The sequence below is a fragment of the Durio zibethinus genome, chromosome 6 (genome assembly GCF_047325235.1).
Source record: "Durio zibethinus cultivar Kanyao isolate XHJ-2024 chromosome 6, ASM4732523v1, whole genome shotgun sequence".
NCBI lineage: Eukaryota > Viridiplantae > Streptophyta > Magnoliopsida > Malvales > Malvaceae > Durio > Durio zibethinus.
The window spans coordinates 22364389-22378823 of record NC_143167.1 but is presented as its reverse complement, the minus strand read 5'-3'; the positions used below and the strand labels follow the sequence as shown (position 1 = coordinate 22378823).

At 29.0% G+C, this 14435-nt stretch overlaps 1 protein-coding gene across 4 annotated transcripts; it reads left to right on the top strand.

Annotated features, from left to right (window-relative positions):
- The first annotated feature begins 1057 nt into the window (after nucleotides 1–1057).
- Nucleotides 1058–10764, top strand: LOC111285066 (uncharacterized). 4 transcript variants are annotated; one of them, XR_016342898.1, is made up of 15 exons: nucleotides 1071–1378; nucleotides 2077–2204; nucleotides 2390–2461; nucleotides 2540–2653; nucleotides 3557–3625; nucleotides 3701–3757; nucleotides 6037–6090; nucleotides 6161–6223; nucleotides 6405–6467; nucleotides 7269–7433; nucleotides 7517–7672; nucleotides 8968–9252; nucleotides 9903–9971; nucleotides 10126–10187; nucleotides 10321–10707. XR_016342898.1 is itself a non-coding variant. In XM_022874293.2 (14 exons), exons 1-14 carry the CDS (start codon nucleotides 1210–1212, stop codon nucleotides 10415–10417), a joined length of 1338 nt encoding a protein of 445 aa, XP_022730028.2. In that variant the 5' UTR covers nucleotides 1058–1209; the 3' UTR covers nucleotides 10418–10764. The 4 variants fall into 4 exon arrangements, 3 of the variants coding, with proteins under 3 accessions (XP_022730028.2, XP_022730029.2, XP_022730030.2); XM_022874293.2 differs by lacking the exon at nucleotides 8968–9252 and having other exon boundaries at nucleotides 1058–1378; nucleotides 10321–10764; XM_022874294.2 differs by lacking the exons at nucleotides 8968–9252; nucleotides 9903–9971 and having other exon boundaries at nucleotides 1072–1378; nucleotides 10321–10764.
- Nucleotides 10765–14435: the final 3671 nt, after the last annotated feature.

Here is a 14435-nt window from a genome sequence, read left to right as displayed (position 1 = left end):
TCAAAAGTTTCAAGATGCAAGCTCTAAAGAATTGAAGAAATTTTGAAGAACCCTAAAACAAAGCATTTGAATTTTTAAAATTGTCAAGAAATTGCTCTTCAATCTTATTCCCTCCAAAGAAAGGATATTAATTCTATTTGTTTAAAATAAGGCAACAAGACCCTTGAAGTATTTAAAAACAAGTTTAAATGACTATTAAAGTATTTAAAAAGGACTTTTGTTAAAAAAAATTCAAATGATTTTCTTTGTAATAAGAATTTTTAGGGATTATAATTTTCACAAATCTGATAATTTGTTATTTGTCTCCAACTTTTCTTATCATATTTTCAATACAAATTTTGTGTGTACATGATGCCATTTAATGAGCAAAATCAATCCTTAAAATAGATAAATAAAAAAATTAATATTATTTAAAAAATTTATTTATTAATGAGATGATATCATCTTATTCATTTTATTAATGAAATAACATCATTTTATTTATTGATAATATATAAAATTTATATATTAACAGTACATCAAATATAATATATTCTACAAAATATTTTTTAACTATTATATCTTGACTAAATTTAATTTAAAATTAAAAGTTTAGTAACAAATTTGCTCCAAAATTAATAAAATGATGATAAAATTTCAGTAATTAAAATATTAATGATAAATTTAGATCACTTATATAAATATAATGATAAATTTTTAGTTTTTGTTATTAAATATAACTTCTTTTATCTTATTTTTTATTCATATTTTTTTTTGGAATGTCTCAAAATTATATCTTATTTTTTTTAAACATCTAAAATTTTTATTTTTTTAGATTTTAAAATTATTTATGTGAAACTTTTTTACTTTTTGATATTAAAAATCATAAAACTTTAATTTTATAAAATAATTTAAATTTTAATATTAAATATATTAAAATTAAAATTATTTTTTTAAATTCTGTAAAAATTAATACATGACAAATATTTAAAATGAAAAAAATAATTTTAATCTTATTATTATATTAATTAATTTTAACATTATCATAATTAATTTTACTTTCACACTGTTTTTAATCCTATCAAAATCTATGACATTCAAAATCGGATCGGGTCTTAGGGCTTGGCTTTCCAGCCGTTGACAGCTAAAAAAATCTCAATTAATTTTTTCATTTTTGGTTTTGCAAGACGACGAAAAGACTCTCACGGTGATCTCTATTGGTTCTCTCTAATGGCGACCTTGCAAAAGTCATTGCTCTTCTTACTACTTTTACTTCTAATTTTCACTCAAATTACATCTAACCCATCGCCGGAAATCGTCGAAGCTTTCTCATCGGAGCCTGGAGACTCTGCTCTCGAGCATGACGTTGACCACCTCAAGTCCAAGATTTCATTTTTAGGTATATGCACACTTAGAAAACATATATAAATATGTTTTATTTTTACTACTGTGATTAATACTTAATTGGGTTTATCCTGATTAATGCTTTTTACACTGAGAACATTTTTTAAGGTTTTTTTTTATGAATATTTTCTTTGTTTGGTTGCTGTGGGAGTACTGTAGGAAAACAAGTGTAACATAGGAGTAACATATAAGATTATTGGGAAAATGCAAAATCCTTTATCCAATTTCATGCATGCTTGCTGAGAGTAACCATGTTACAAATGGCTTTTTTATTTTGTTATTTATTTAATTTTAGTTCTACTGTTAGAATTTGATTAAAGTTTGTGCTAGGAAGTCTGTATAATGGTTAGAAATTTCAGCCCTTTCAGTTAGGTACTGTTTTCCTCGGTAGATTTTCTGCAAATTGTTAATTACCCGGATGCATGCAATTTCCCCTATGCTAATTCTAACATTATCAGATTATCAATATATTATTTACTCACAAAAGTTTAGGCTTAACATATCACAACACTTTCTGCAAAAGTTTTATGGTCTAGTAGGTTACTCTATTTTAGTTAGTCATTTTTCTTTAAGCCAAAGTTTACCAGGACTGATTCTAACGTATCAGATTATAAATATGTGTCAGTAACTTTGTTCAAACACTTATTACACCTCTGTCAATGACATGCATCAATTTCTTCCTGTTTTCCCTAGAATCTACTATTGATGAAAGAAGCCATGAATTGAGCATCAAGGATGAGAGTATTAGACAATTGGAAATGGCCATTCAAGAGAAATCCGACAGCATCTCATCATTACAGATTGAAATAGAATATTTCCAGGTAAGTTTACATTCTTTTTCCATTGTGTTTATTTCTTGGTTCTGAGAAATATTTTGTTCATTTCTTTTTCCAGGTTGTTGACTGATTTATGCTTCATTTCTCTTCTGTTATATTTTTAGTTAAAAGATAAACTATTTGTGATTCCTTGACAGAAAACATTTTCTGTTGTCATTTATCTTTATTAGCAAAAAGCACCTCTAGATGCTAAGGATCAGATGAGTAACTCACATGTACGGGCTACTGAACTTGAAAAGCAGGTTGGTTAGTCATGTTTTAACTTTTGTAGTTACTCTTTGGAGCTGCTTTATGCATTAAGAGATCACTCTTTCTAACAGGTTGACAACCTTAGAAAGGAAATAGAAATGCAGAATAAGAAAAAAGATGCACTAGAAGTTCGAACAAATGTAGCTGAGGGAAAGATCCGGGAACTAAATCTGAAACTAGAAGATGTAAGTAATGCATTTTTCTAGTTGCCTTTAAGTTCCTTAGTTTTGCTTCTGTTTTATCATTGCACATAAATCCTGCTGATTTGTGATCCCTTTTGTTCTCCAAAAATATTTCTTTTTTCACTTTATTCTGATTGGCAAGATTCTCCTGCTAAATGGCAGATAATCTTTAACAAGATGGAAACTTTATTCTGTATTCCAGTGCTTAGTCAATTTGCAGTTGAAAGGTTGCTAGTATTAAACCTACTGCGAGACAAGCAAAGGGTACTGTACACATTTGAATGTCTTCTTCTCTTTTTTCCTTGTATCATTGTCCCTGTTGAATCAGCATGTCAGTTGGCATACAACTTGAGCACTTAGCAAGAGAAGGTCCTACCGTCTTTCTGATGTTGTACACAAATTTGTTTGAGCTAGTGAACTTCAAGGGTAGAGGTCAAGGTTTTATAAATCTTAACAAAAATTGTCTTTTCTTTTATCATGATTCCTTCTTCTAAATATCCTTATGTTCCATTTTTATTGTTTATATTTCTTTTTCTTTTCTTGGTTGTCCTAAAATACAATTCCACCTTGAAGAGTTAACTACTAATTACTGTATTAAGTTTCCATCTGTGTGTGTGATTAAGACATGGACTACTAAAATTTTCATATCATCTTTTCAATTTCATGACATGCAATAAATAAACCATTTTCCATAAAATTTGTGTCCACAAAGACTACTAGAAAAGTGGGATTTCTTTTGTTGCTTTCATCACCATGTTTCTTAGCATTCTTCTTGCATCATTCTCTGATGAAATATTGCAACATAAGATTCATCATTTCTCACATTGGAATTTTTCTTATGAATTATCCAATTTTGTATGCAACATAAAATTGCTCATTTCTTTCTGTTTGTTTTTCCTTGTCCAGATTCAAAGGATTAACAGTGAGCAGAAATCCAAAATTCATAATGCTGAGCACGCACTTCAACTAGCACAGGTGTAAAAGAATGTAGTGGTGATATGCGTTGATGCTATTTTTTAGAGAATAAAACTAACTTTGTGGTACTTGCAGGAAGAAATGATGAAAGCAAAGTTAAGGGCGGATTCAGTATCTAAAGAGCTAAGAGAGGTAAGAAACGAGAACTTTTAAGGCATGACAGTTTGTGCAGCTTGGTGAACAACATTATTTTCTATTTCTTTTTAAAAGTGGTTCAGTGTCTTAGACAATCTAAAACTTTCAGAGCAATTGAATAAATTAAGTTTGGAATTTGACCGTTATTGCTGGAGTAATGACTGATGCTTTATAAATCACACAAGTGTTCAACTTTCTGCCAAAATCCTTGTTCAAAATTTGAGATAGCTCTCCAGATAGCTCTAAGTGTTTAGTAGAGAATATTTGTAGAAATGAAACGTAAATTATGTTGAGTTTTGCTGAGGAGACAAATTTTCCATTACTCCTGCCATGTAAGACTCCATTACTTAGTTGTAATATTGACCAGCCTCAATAGGGTTAATGTGGTATGGAGTGAAATATACAGTTTTGATTATATTGAGAGATGTTTTAGGACAGGATTTGGCCAGCTGATATGTCATCATGAGTTTGTGGCAAAGAAATCACGAAGTTTTAAGTAGGTAGAGCCTAAAGTTTTGGTCCTTCCCTTTTGTTTGGTTGGTATGACTGTCATACTGTTAGCAGCAAGTTTATTCCACAAAATTAAAGATACATTATGGTATAACTTGTTTGGTGATTTTTTTCATCAAATATGGGGCCTTTTTACTCATTCATCTCTAAGTTAGGGTCAGTTTCAACTAAACCTAGAGTTTAATTTGGTTGTGATGCCAAATACAATAAATGAACAATGTGACAACTATGTTTTCTTTCATAGCGGATGCTTCTGCAACAGTTAAAACTTTATGAACAGAGTTGAAAACAATTAATGACCACCGACCTAATGGACAGACTGTGCAATCTACTTTTTAGGTTCAAATTTGGTACTGAATATTATTTGAGCTGTATGTATTCTGCCATTAGTTTGAACCTCGTTTAACTTTAGAACAAAAGGCATCCTTCAATGTTTTATTTGGGATTTACTGCATACTTTGTTACTTATATGGACCTAGTTGTCTTCGTAGAGATGGCAGTAAACTGGTACCTGCCAATTTTTCCCTACTTGACACCAATCTTTGTAGGAATATTAGGTATATTTCCCTCCCTCTGTCCCTCCCTCCTTACCGAACAATACTAGTCAACTACCTGAACCAACCATCTTATCTGAGTAAGAAGATGAGTATTGACATCCACACTGTCCTGAATCCAAAGTGACAGATTTAAGAAAAGAACTTAAAACCATTCTCTGAATTTTCACCATCTCATTGCTATAACATGTTCAAATTCTTTGCCATCAAAATTTTGGGCGCTGATGCACTATTATTGAAGAGGGAAAAAGTATAAAAAATGACTCAATAGATGGATGATATTACATCATAGTCACATTTCAACATAATTTCATAGAGTAAATAGAATGGTTAAGTTCGGGTTTTCAAATCCGTGTAGAAGGAAACTGTGGCAAAAAAAGTTGGTGTAAAAATGAGGAATGAGGAAAGTTGAAAAGAACAGGAAAAAAAAGGAGACATGTTATGGTAAAAGGATTTAAGAGCAACTATTTGTTTCTTCTGTAGCATTAACTTATAGTGAACGAAAACTAGTTTGGAGTTAAGCTCACTTGAGTTGAGTTGACATTTGAGTCTATTTTCTTTTATGGGTGTTCATTCGGTTGGTTCATTTCATTTCGAATTGAACCATTCAAAACTGAATTAACGAAGTCATATTATTTTATTTTTGTTAACTGAATCGAATTTCTTAATTTCGAAAATTAATTTCAAAAATTAACCAAACGAAATTAATTCGGTCAATTCGATTAATTTTTTTCGGTTAATCGAATAATAAAATATATTAAGTTAAATTATATTTTGAATTCTTAATTTCTTATATTTAAAACAAATTAAATAAAGTCATCCAACAAAAATATTCAAATACCAAAATATTAAGTTAAAACTTTTAATAACTTGAAATGAAATGAGTAATTGCATATATTTTTAGTTATATATTTATATGTATAGGTTTTATTATATTTTGGTTAAAATTTCAATTAACTCGATTTTTGAACTGAATTAACCAAAATTGAAATTTCTCTAAAATCATTTCGATAACCAACCAAATTTAATTTGGTGATCGATTGATTAATTGAATTAAATTAGTTCGATTGGTTAAAATGGTTAAAACCGAATTATGAAAATCCATATTTTCTCCTACATGATCAAAGATCCTATTTTGATGATTTTAATTCTATTCCTATGTTCGTCAACGCTGAAGAAACTTTGACTTTATTAATTGTCACCTGCAATCAGGTCCATGGAAAGTGGCTTCCCCATTGGATAGCGGTTCATATATTTCACTTTCAGGTATATTTTGTGGGTTAGTGGCAATATTTATAGCAGAATTATTGTAATGATTTTTGTTTGTTATATGCAGTCCTACTTGGTGTTTCATTGGAATGAACATGGGAGACCTGCTTTAGACATCGCAATCCAAAAGGTCTAGTTTTTGGCCTCTTAAGATCTAAAACCATAAAGCTGTAGAATATGCTACATGCTAATTTCTGCAATTAAATATGCATTTTGCAATAAATAATTTTTTATTTGGTGACCATTCTATGCTCCAATTAATCAGAGTTTGGAATCTTATCTCTTTTTGTTTCCTTAACATTGTTCTTCAGGCCTTCAAAAAGAAAGATCAACTTAAAAGGTGGGCAGAGCCCCAAATTAGAAATGTTAATACCGTAAGTGCTAACTATAGTCATGTATAATTTCCAAAGATGTCGTGTTTGCATTAGCTATTTCAAAGGTTTTGTTACATTTTCAATTGCCTTGTGAACTAGGATTTCTAGGAGTATTTGCTGCTAAATTAGTCTCATATCTTGAATGATTCAGTTAATTTACCTTTTAAATCAACTTTGTTTGAGATTGGAGCTTCTACTATTGCTTTCTTTCATTATCCTATGTTGGACAAAATTTTGCAAATGCTTGATAGGTCAGGTTGTGCTTGCAGCTGTCTCATTTATAAAACATAGGACTTATGGAGACACTGGTATCAAACATGCTCTTCTTCTCTATTGCCTAGTTTGATAAACTGATACTCACATCGGTGTCAAATGTCACTCCTTTTCTATTGCTTAACAAGGTTATGTGCACAAACATAATTTGGCTAACAATGCTTCCAGCAGTAATGGCCTCAATGTGTAGCTTCTAATGGATTAAGGACATGAAAAGTAGAAGGAAATAAACTTCCTCATTTGGGTTATTTATTTATTAATTTTAATTATTCCCTTTCTTTGTGTCTTCAGCTAGTGGAACTTTATCAGATGAGAATGTTTTTCTTCTTCATGTTTAATTGCACCTCTAAAGTATATGTCATATTGTACACATCGTAGACTCAATCAATTTGCATAATCTCATTTCCTCACACTTAAAACAATTGTTAAGGTATCCCTGGCATTTGTGACAATGTTTGAAGCATTCTTCTATTTGCAGTGGATTGATATATTCAATGATTAACTGATCACAAGTTTTATTATGTGAAGCATTTGATCCCAATGATAAAAGAAGAGTGGTCAAATTTTATAAACTATCTTGAACCTCATCTTCAGTCACTGCTTTCTAAAATTATTGAGGTCTATAATGCATCGAAGAACTCTTTGACACCACATTTGGTCAAAGCACGCAAGTTAACAGATCCTTACATTCAGGTAAATCAGCATCAAGGTCTAACATATTTTGTACATTCAACTCAATGGCTTTCCCTCTAATGGCAATAACATATTTTTGACAGGAGGTGAAGAAATTTTCTGAGCCATACATCAATCTCGTTGTGATGGTGACAAAACCTCATTATGAAACAATGCAAGTTGCCTTGAAGCCCTACACCAAAAAGAGCATCCGCACTTACAGAAAACTTATCAAATCTGCTTGTCTATACCATCATCAGGTAGCATGTCTCATCTTCTGGTTTTTTTGTTAGTATGTGCAATTTTTACCACTGGGGATCACCATGTCTTTTGGTTTGATTTCTGCAACATTTTTTCATAGCACTGGTTGGTATCGGATCATGCCTCTTGAGGAATAATTTGATGGGAATTTTCCAGTATAAGATTTATATGGCTACAGTGCTTGCAAAAAATAATGTGCATTATGTCTAATAAGCTTGTAATATATAATTTTGCTAATAAACATTAATGACTTTGCTCTGATCTGATGCCATATGTGTTCCAATGGTCAAATTATAATAATTAACCAAAAGTCACATCATACCTAGCTCAATGTTTCCTGACCTTTCATCTTCACAAAAAGTACTTGTGCATAAAGTATAATCTTGTAAATAGTACTGTTATTGTTTTTTTATTATTAAAAGGCAACAAATAAAAGAGATACTTAGACAAAAGGGATACTTAAACATGCTTTTTATGCGCCTTTTTCCTTCCAATTAAAAAGCATGGGCAGGCACAAAAGACATCTGCCTGATCAAAGGTGCCAAAGCCCAAGAGGTACATGGTTTACATGATTCTGCTATATCTTAGCAACTTACACGCACATATATACGGTTATTCAATTTGAAGAGAGAGAAGAAACTAATGATATTTCTAGTGAATGAAAATTAGGAACTATGGAAATTTACATGCTATATAAAAAGGTTGATTATTAGGCTCTCTGAATATCTAGATTCTGCTTATTAGGTAGTAAAATTTTGTTTTCATGGTATATAGGAGATGGCATTTCGTCAATTCGGTTTATTCAGTTGTAAAAACCTGAAAACTGACTACATTGATTTAATTTATAGAAAAAATGAACCGACCGCTTAATGGGATGAAAACTGAAATAAACTGAACCGACTTAGGTTGGTTGGTTTAGTCCCTTGTTTTTTGGGTTTTTCATGATTCATAGCAAACTATACTAAAAATGCTTCATTACATAGCCATGGCTGGACCACTAGCATATGGTTAGCTTTGCATGACTACACATGCATCATCTACTCATTATACAAACAAATACCTCAAAAAAAATTATAGTAATAATAAGAAAATCCCAAGAAAACAAATAGAATACCTTACTTTCCCTCATGTTTCTTGGACTTACTTTTGTGATTGGTCCACCATCCATGTACAGAGGAGCTAAATATTGAATTCAACTTGTTAGGACCACAAATTCTTTGGCTTAGATATTATCATCATCATCATCAAATAAACGAGGGAAAGAAAAGCCCATTTTTTGTTCTGTTTTTCACAGGAAATACTAAAGGCAAAAGCAACTGACCTTTGATAAATTTTTGAGCCATGGAGGTCTAGTGGAGCAGTGGAGCCATTGGTGGTTGTGCCGGACTTGTGGAGATGGGGAGAACCTGGGGCAGGTGGAGTGTGAGGAGAGTTGTGTGTGAGGCAAAGAGTTGGAGAGACCAAGAGCAGATTGTGAGGAGAGCTTGAGCTTGGGAGGCTGAGAACCGACTGAGGAGACGCGCACTGGCATCTGGCAGAGAGCCAGAGAGGGGCTGAGTGAGGGGGTCAGCAGTCAGAGGTGTGAGGACTGAGGAAATCTCTCGGGATGTTGAGTACTGGCAGAGTGTCTAGGGTTCTTTCTGTTCAGTTTTATCAATTTGATAAAAAAAGTATAAAATAAAATTATAAAAAGGATAAAAAGTTAATAAGGTAAAAAAGATCAGTTTTCTGTGTCGGTTCAGGTCTTTAAAACTAATATCGAGAACCGCTGTATAGACCTCTTGACCGATGCCTTGACTGAAATACCTATAAAAACCAATAAACCTAAACCCAACCCGATAAAATCAATAAAGTTGGTTTTGGTTGGTTTTTTTGTTGAAACTGGCAATTGCTCTGCCCTAATGGTATATACAGTCAAGTGTCTCAATTTGCATGATTTGAAGAGTTTGTAATAAAAAAGTACTATAGTTTTTGAGCATTTGGATATCTCAGAAACTGTTTTTAGAAGTATCACTCATGGAGTATATCACAGAAGTGTGTAAATTTTGATCGCTTGATTATGAAGGAAAATATAAAAAGTTTTGATACTTTAGGAAAGTCTGGGCATGATATGGTTACCTGTAGGTTGAGCAAGTCTATTATTACATGAGAGAACATCTATCAACTTTATGAGCATATAGTTAAACTAGTTTCCTTTTCGTAAATTCTGACACATTTGTTCATACTCAGGTCCAAGAAACTCTTAAAAGCCATGTGTTAACAAGATCGCTTGCAAATATAGATCTAGCATGGGTTTTGGTATGTCCTTTTTAATCATAACATACCACCCTTTGTTATGTTTCTTTTGCATTTTAAACATGAATGGTTTGATTTTAGTATGATCTTTTATCATTTAACTTTCGAGCTTGATGTTTATGAGTTAACTAAAAATTCTTTTCGTCAATTGTCACAGGCGACTGCTGGATTGACCCTACCTATTTTAGTTCTCTTTAAGGTGTTTTCAGTTATCTTCAGGTTAGTTTTGTTTGTGACAAAAGTATTGTACAATATAACTTTTTCTTTAGTTTTCCCATCCCTAACAAAGATTCAAATCATTAGACACTTTCGTCTATCATAATGCATTGAAATTTGGGTTTACTTTTTGCAGTGGAAAGACAAAAGGGCGCACTTTTGGTGCCAGTATTAACCACACTCGACGTAGGATGAAGCGACATCATCCTGACAAATACAGTCAGGGAAGGTGAAGTATTCCAACAATATTGGTCCCTTCAAATGAGTAGTTCCCAAATGTTACACCCAGTATTGATTAACAAAAGGCGCATTTTTGAATTATCTATGTACCAAAGTCAAGGGGGCTCATTTACAAAAAGTTAATAATCGAGGTTTTCTCGGTTTTGTGAATTTTTTTTCTGTTTTGGGTTTAGTCATTTCCATTTTGATTTTCTTCAGCTTTGCTGGAGCTAGGAATTCTTTAGGAGAAGTTGAATCAGTCAACTGAATGCATCAGAAATCATATGAAGGAATCATTTTAGTAGCGATTGACTTGGTTGAATGGATATAGAAAATGAGTCTAATAATGATATTCACCCTACTTTTGTTGTCATCAATTTCTTCCAGCAAAAGTGACCTTGTTAACGATCAAGAGAGTTAGGAGGGGTTTTTTGGGCAAAGACCTTTCATTTCATATTAGAAAGGTAATCTCTATGATTGGGTAGGACATTCATTTTGCTCAGGTCAAAACTTGATACGTTTGTTTGTGTATATGTGTACATATATGTGTGTATATTTGTGTGCGTACAAGTATACATAAATTGTGTACATACACATTTTGTACACACATATATGTAATGCTTCTTTAAGAACACTTTTGGTACCAAAATCATACGTATATTATGTTTATCATTATACCATTTGTCACTTTTACCTAATATAATATAAAAGATAGTTTTTTAATAAAATGTAATATTTATTTTTTATGAAAATCGTTTTAAAAGTTTTAAAATAAGCATAAACATCGTATATTTCATAAACCACACGCTTGAAAGTTTTAACTTAATTTGAGATAAGATAAATAACCTCTATGGAAGAAACAAAGACATATCTTAATTCATGGGAACTTTTACAGTAAGTTTACATTTACCTTATTATAAAGTCATGAATAATGATAGTTAGACGTAAAGAATTAATATAAATTATTGATTTTTTCAATTGTAAAAATAATTAATTACTTGTTAATTTATTAATTTAATTTTAATTAATTACATTAAATATTATTTATTAAATAAAATAAAAGAAATTTTTAACTGATAAATATAAGTTATTCAAAATTTCAAAAAAAGAGACAAAATAATATAATACTTTAAATAATTTAATTGAAAATTGTTTAGCATAAAAGAGTGAAAATTATCGTAAAATTGATATCATTAGGCAAAAAATGTGTTAAAAATGTTGTAATACCTTAAAATAGAGTAATAATTTTTAAGGTTATGATAATTTTAAATGTAATGAAAGTAAGAAAAAGCATAAAATGATATTTTTATAATGTAAATAATTAAGTTTATAACGTAAAAAAAATATTATCTTAAACTCATAAATAATTTTTAATGTAAAATGGTAAGAATAATTGTAGAATTAGTGTCATTTAACATAAAAAGAGTTAGAAATGTCTTAACATTTTAATAAAAAGTTATGATAGTTATAAATGTAATGAAAAGTAATAACACATATAAAAATATATTATTGTAACAAAAATAGTTAAAGTGGTAATGTAAAAGAATTATTATTACAAATAAAAAAATAATTTTAAACCAAAAAATAAAAGTTAATGTAAAAAGTGAGAATAATTATAAAATTAGTATTATTTGACATAAAATGGTCATAAGTATCGTTAAACCTTAATAAAATATTATGATAATTCTAAACATAATGAAAAGTAACATGTGAAAAAATATTATTAAAACATAAATAATTAAATTAGTAATGTAAAAAAATTAGTATTATTAATAAAAAATTATCTTACACAAAAAATAGGTGTTAATGTAAAAGGATAATAATAATTATAAAATTGGTATTTTTTGCCGTAAAATAGTTATAAGGGCTGTAACACTTTTAAGAAAAAGTTATGATAATCATAAATATAATGAAAGGTAATAAAAAACGTAAAAAAATATTATTATAATGTAAATAATTAAGTTGACAACATAAAAAAAATGATTCTAAAAAAAAAGTTTAATGTAAAAAAGTGAAAGTAATTGTAAAATTGGAATCATTTGGCCTAAAAGTGTATTAGATGTGTGATAATGTAAAAAGATAAGAATAGTTATAAAATTGATGTCAGTTAGTATAAATTAGATTAGAATTATTGTAAACACTAACAAAGAGTTGTGATAAATTTAAATGTAACAAAAAGCAAGAATAAGTGTAAAAAAAATTATTGTAACATAAACAATATTTTTGGTAACGTAAAAGAATTATTATTAAAAATAATTAATAATTCTAAACCAAAAAATAAGTATTGGTATGTAAAAAAGGTGAGAGTAATTATAAAATTAATATTATTAGGTATAAAATGATTAGAAGTATCGTAAAACCTTTAAAAAAAGTTGTAATACTTTTAAATGTAATGAAAGGCAATAACAAGCGTAAAAAGATATTATTAAAACATAAATAATTAAGTTGGCAATGTAAAAAGATATTATTACAAATAAAAAAAATAATTTTAAATAAAAAAATTAACGGTTAATGTAAAATGTTGAGAATAATCGTAAAATTAGTATTATTTAACATTAAATAATTAAAACTATCGTTATACCTTAAGAAAAATATTGTAATAATTTTAAACGTAATGAAAAGTAACAACAAATATAAAAAGATATTACTAATATATAATAAATTGGTAACATAAAAAAATTAAATAAAAAAAAGCATTAGCATAAAAAGGTAAGAATAATTGTAAAATTGGTATAATTTGATGTAAAATATATTATAAGTGTCGTAATTAGGGGTGTAAATGATACATTAGTACTCGCAAGCTACTCGGATTCGATTCAAAGAAAATTCAAATTCGATTCGATTATTATTGAGTCGAGCTCGAGTTCAAGTAGCTCGACTTATCGATCGAGTCGAATTCGAATATTCTTATATCCGAATCGAGTAGCTCGCGAGCCTAATCGAGCTTTTATATTTAAATATATTTTTATTATTTTAATTAATAAAATATTTCAAGTTCGAGTTTGAGTTCGAGTTTGAGCATGAATAATCGAACTTTTATCGAGTATATGAATCGAGCTTATTTTTACATATTAATCGAGCTTAATCAAGTGAGCTCAAGTAGTTCGAATTCGATCACGAATCGAACTCGAGCTTGAAAAATAAAACTCGATCGAGCTCAAGTCGAGTATCGAGCTCTGAGCTGTGAGTCAAGCTCAAGCTTCTCACTATTCGGCTCGACTCGGCTCGATTACACCTCTACTCGTAATACTTTAAGAAAAAATTGTAATAATTCTAAATATAATAAAAAGTAAGAACAAGCATAAAAGATTTTATTATAACATAAATATAAGTTGATAACATACAAAATTATTGTTACAAATAAAAAATAATTATAAACAAAAAAATATGGGTTAACTTAAAAATTAGAATAATTAAAAAATTAGAATCATTTGGTGTAAAATATATTACAATGTCGTAATGTAAAAGTATAAAAATAGTTGCAAAATTGATGTCATTTGATATAAATTGGATTGGAAGTGTTGTAACATCTTAACAAAAAGTTATGATAATTTAAACATAATAAAAAGTAGGAACAAATATAAAAAAAAATAATTGTAACATAAATAATATTTTTTATAACATAAAAGAATTATTACAAATAAATAGTAATTCTAAACAAAATAATAAGTATTAATATAGAATAAATAAGAGTAATCGTAAAATTAATATCATTTGATGTAAAATAATTAGAAGTGTCGTAACACTTTTAAAAAAAGTTATAATAATCCTAAGCGTAATGAAAAGTAACAACAAGTATAAAAAGATATTATTATAATGTAAATAATTAAGTTGGTAATGTAAAAAAATTATTATTACAAACAAAAAATAATTTTAAATAAAAAAATAAAAGTTAACATAAAATAGTGAGAATAATCATAAAATTGGTATTATTTTACGTAAAATAATTAGAAGTATCACTATACCTTAATAAAAAAATTGTAATAATTTTAAATGTAATAAAAAGTAACAACAAATGTAAAAAGATATTAT

What these genes read in the sequence shown, in the direction of transcription:
- LOC111285066 (XM_022874293.2), top strand. Translation starts at nt 1,210, where the DNA reads ATGGCGACCTTGCAAAAGTCATTGCTCTTCTTACTACTTTTACTTCTA. An exon ending in AAATTAGAAATGTTAATACC is followed by an intron (nt 6,468 to 7,268) that starts GTAAGTGCTAAC and finishes TATTATGTGAAG; the next exon opens with CATTTGATCCCAATGATAAA. An exon ending in TAGATCTAGCATGGGTTTTG is followed by an intron (nt 9,972 to 10,125) that starts GTATGTCCTTTT and finishes CAATTGTCACAG; the next exon opens with GCGACTGCTGGATTGACCCT.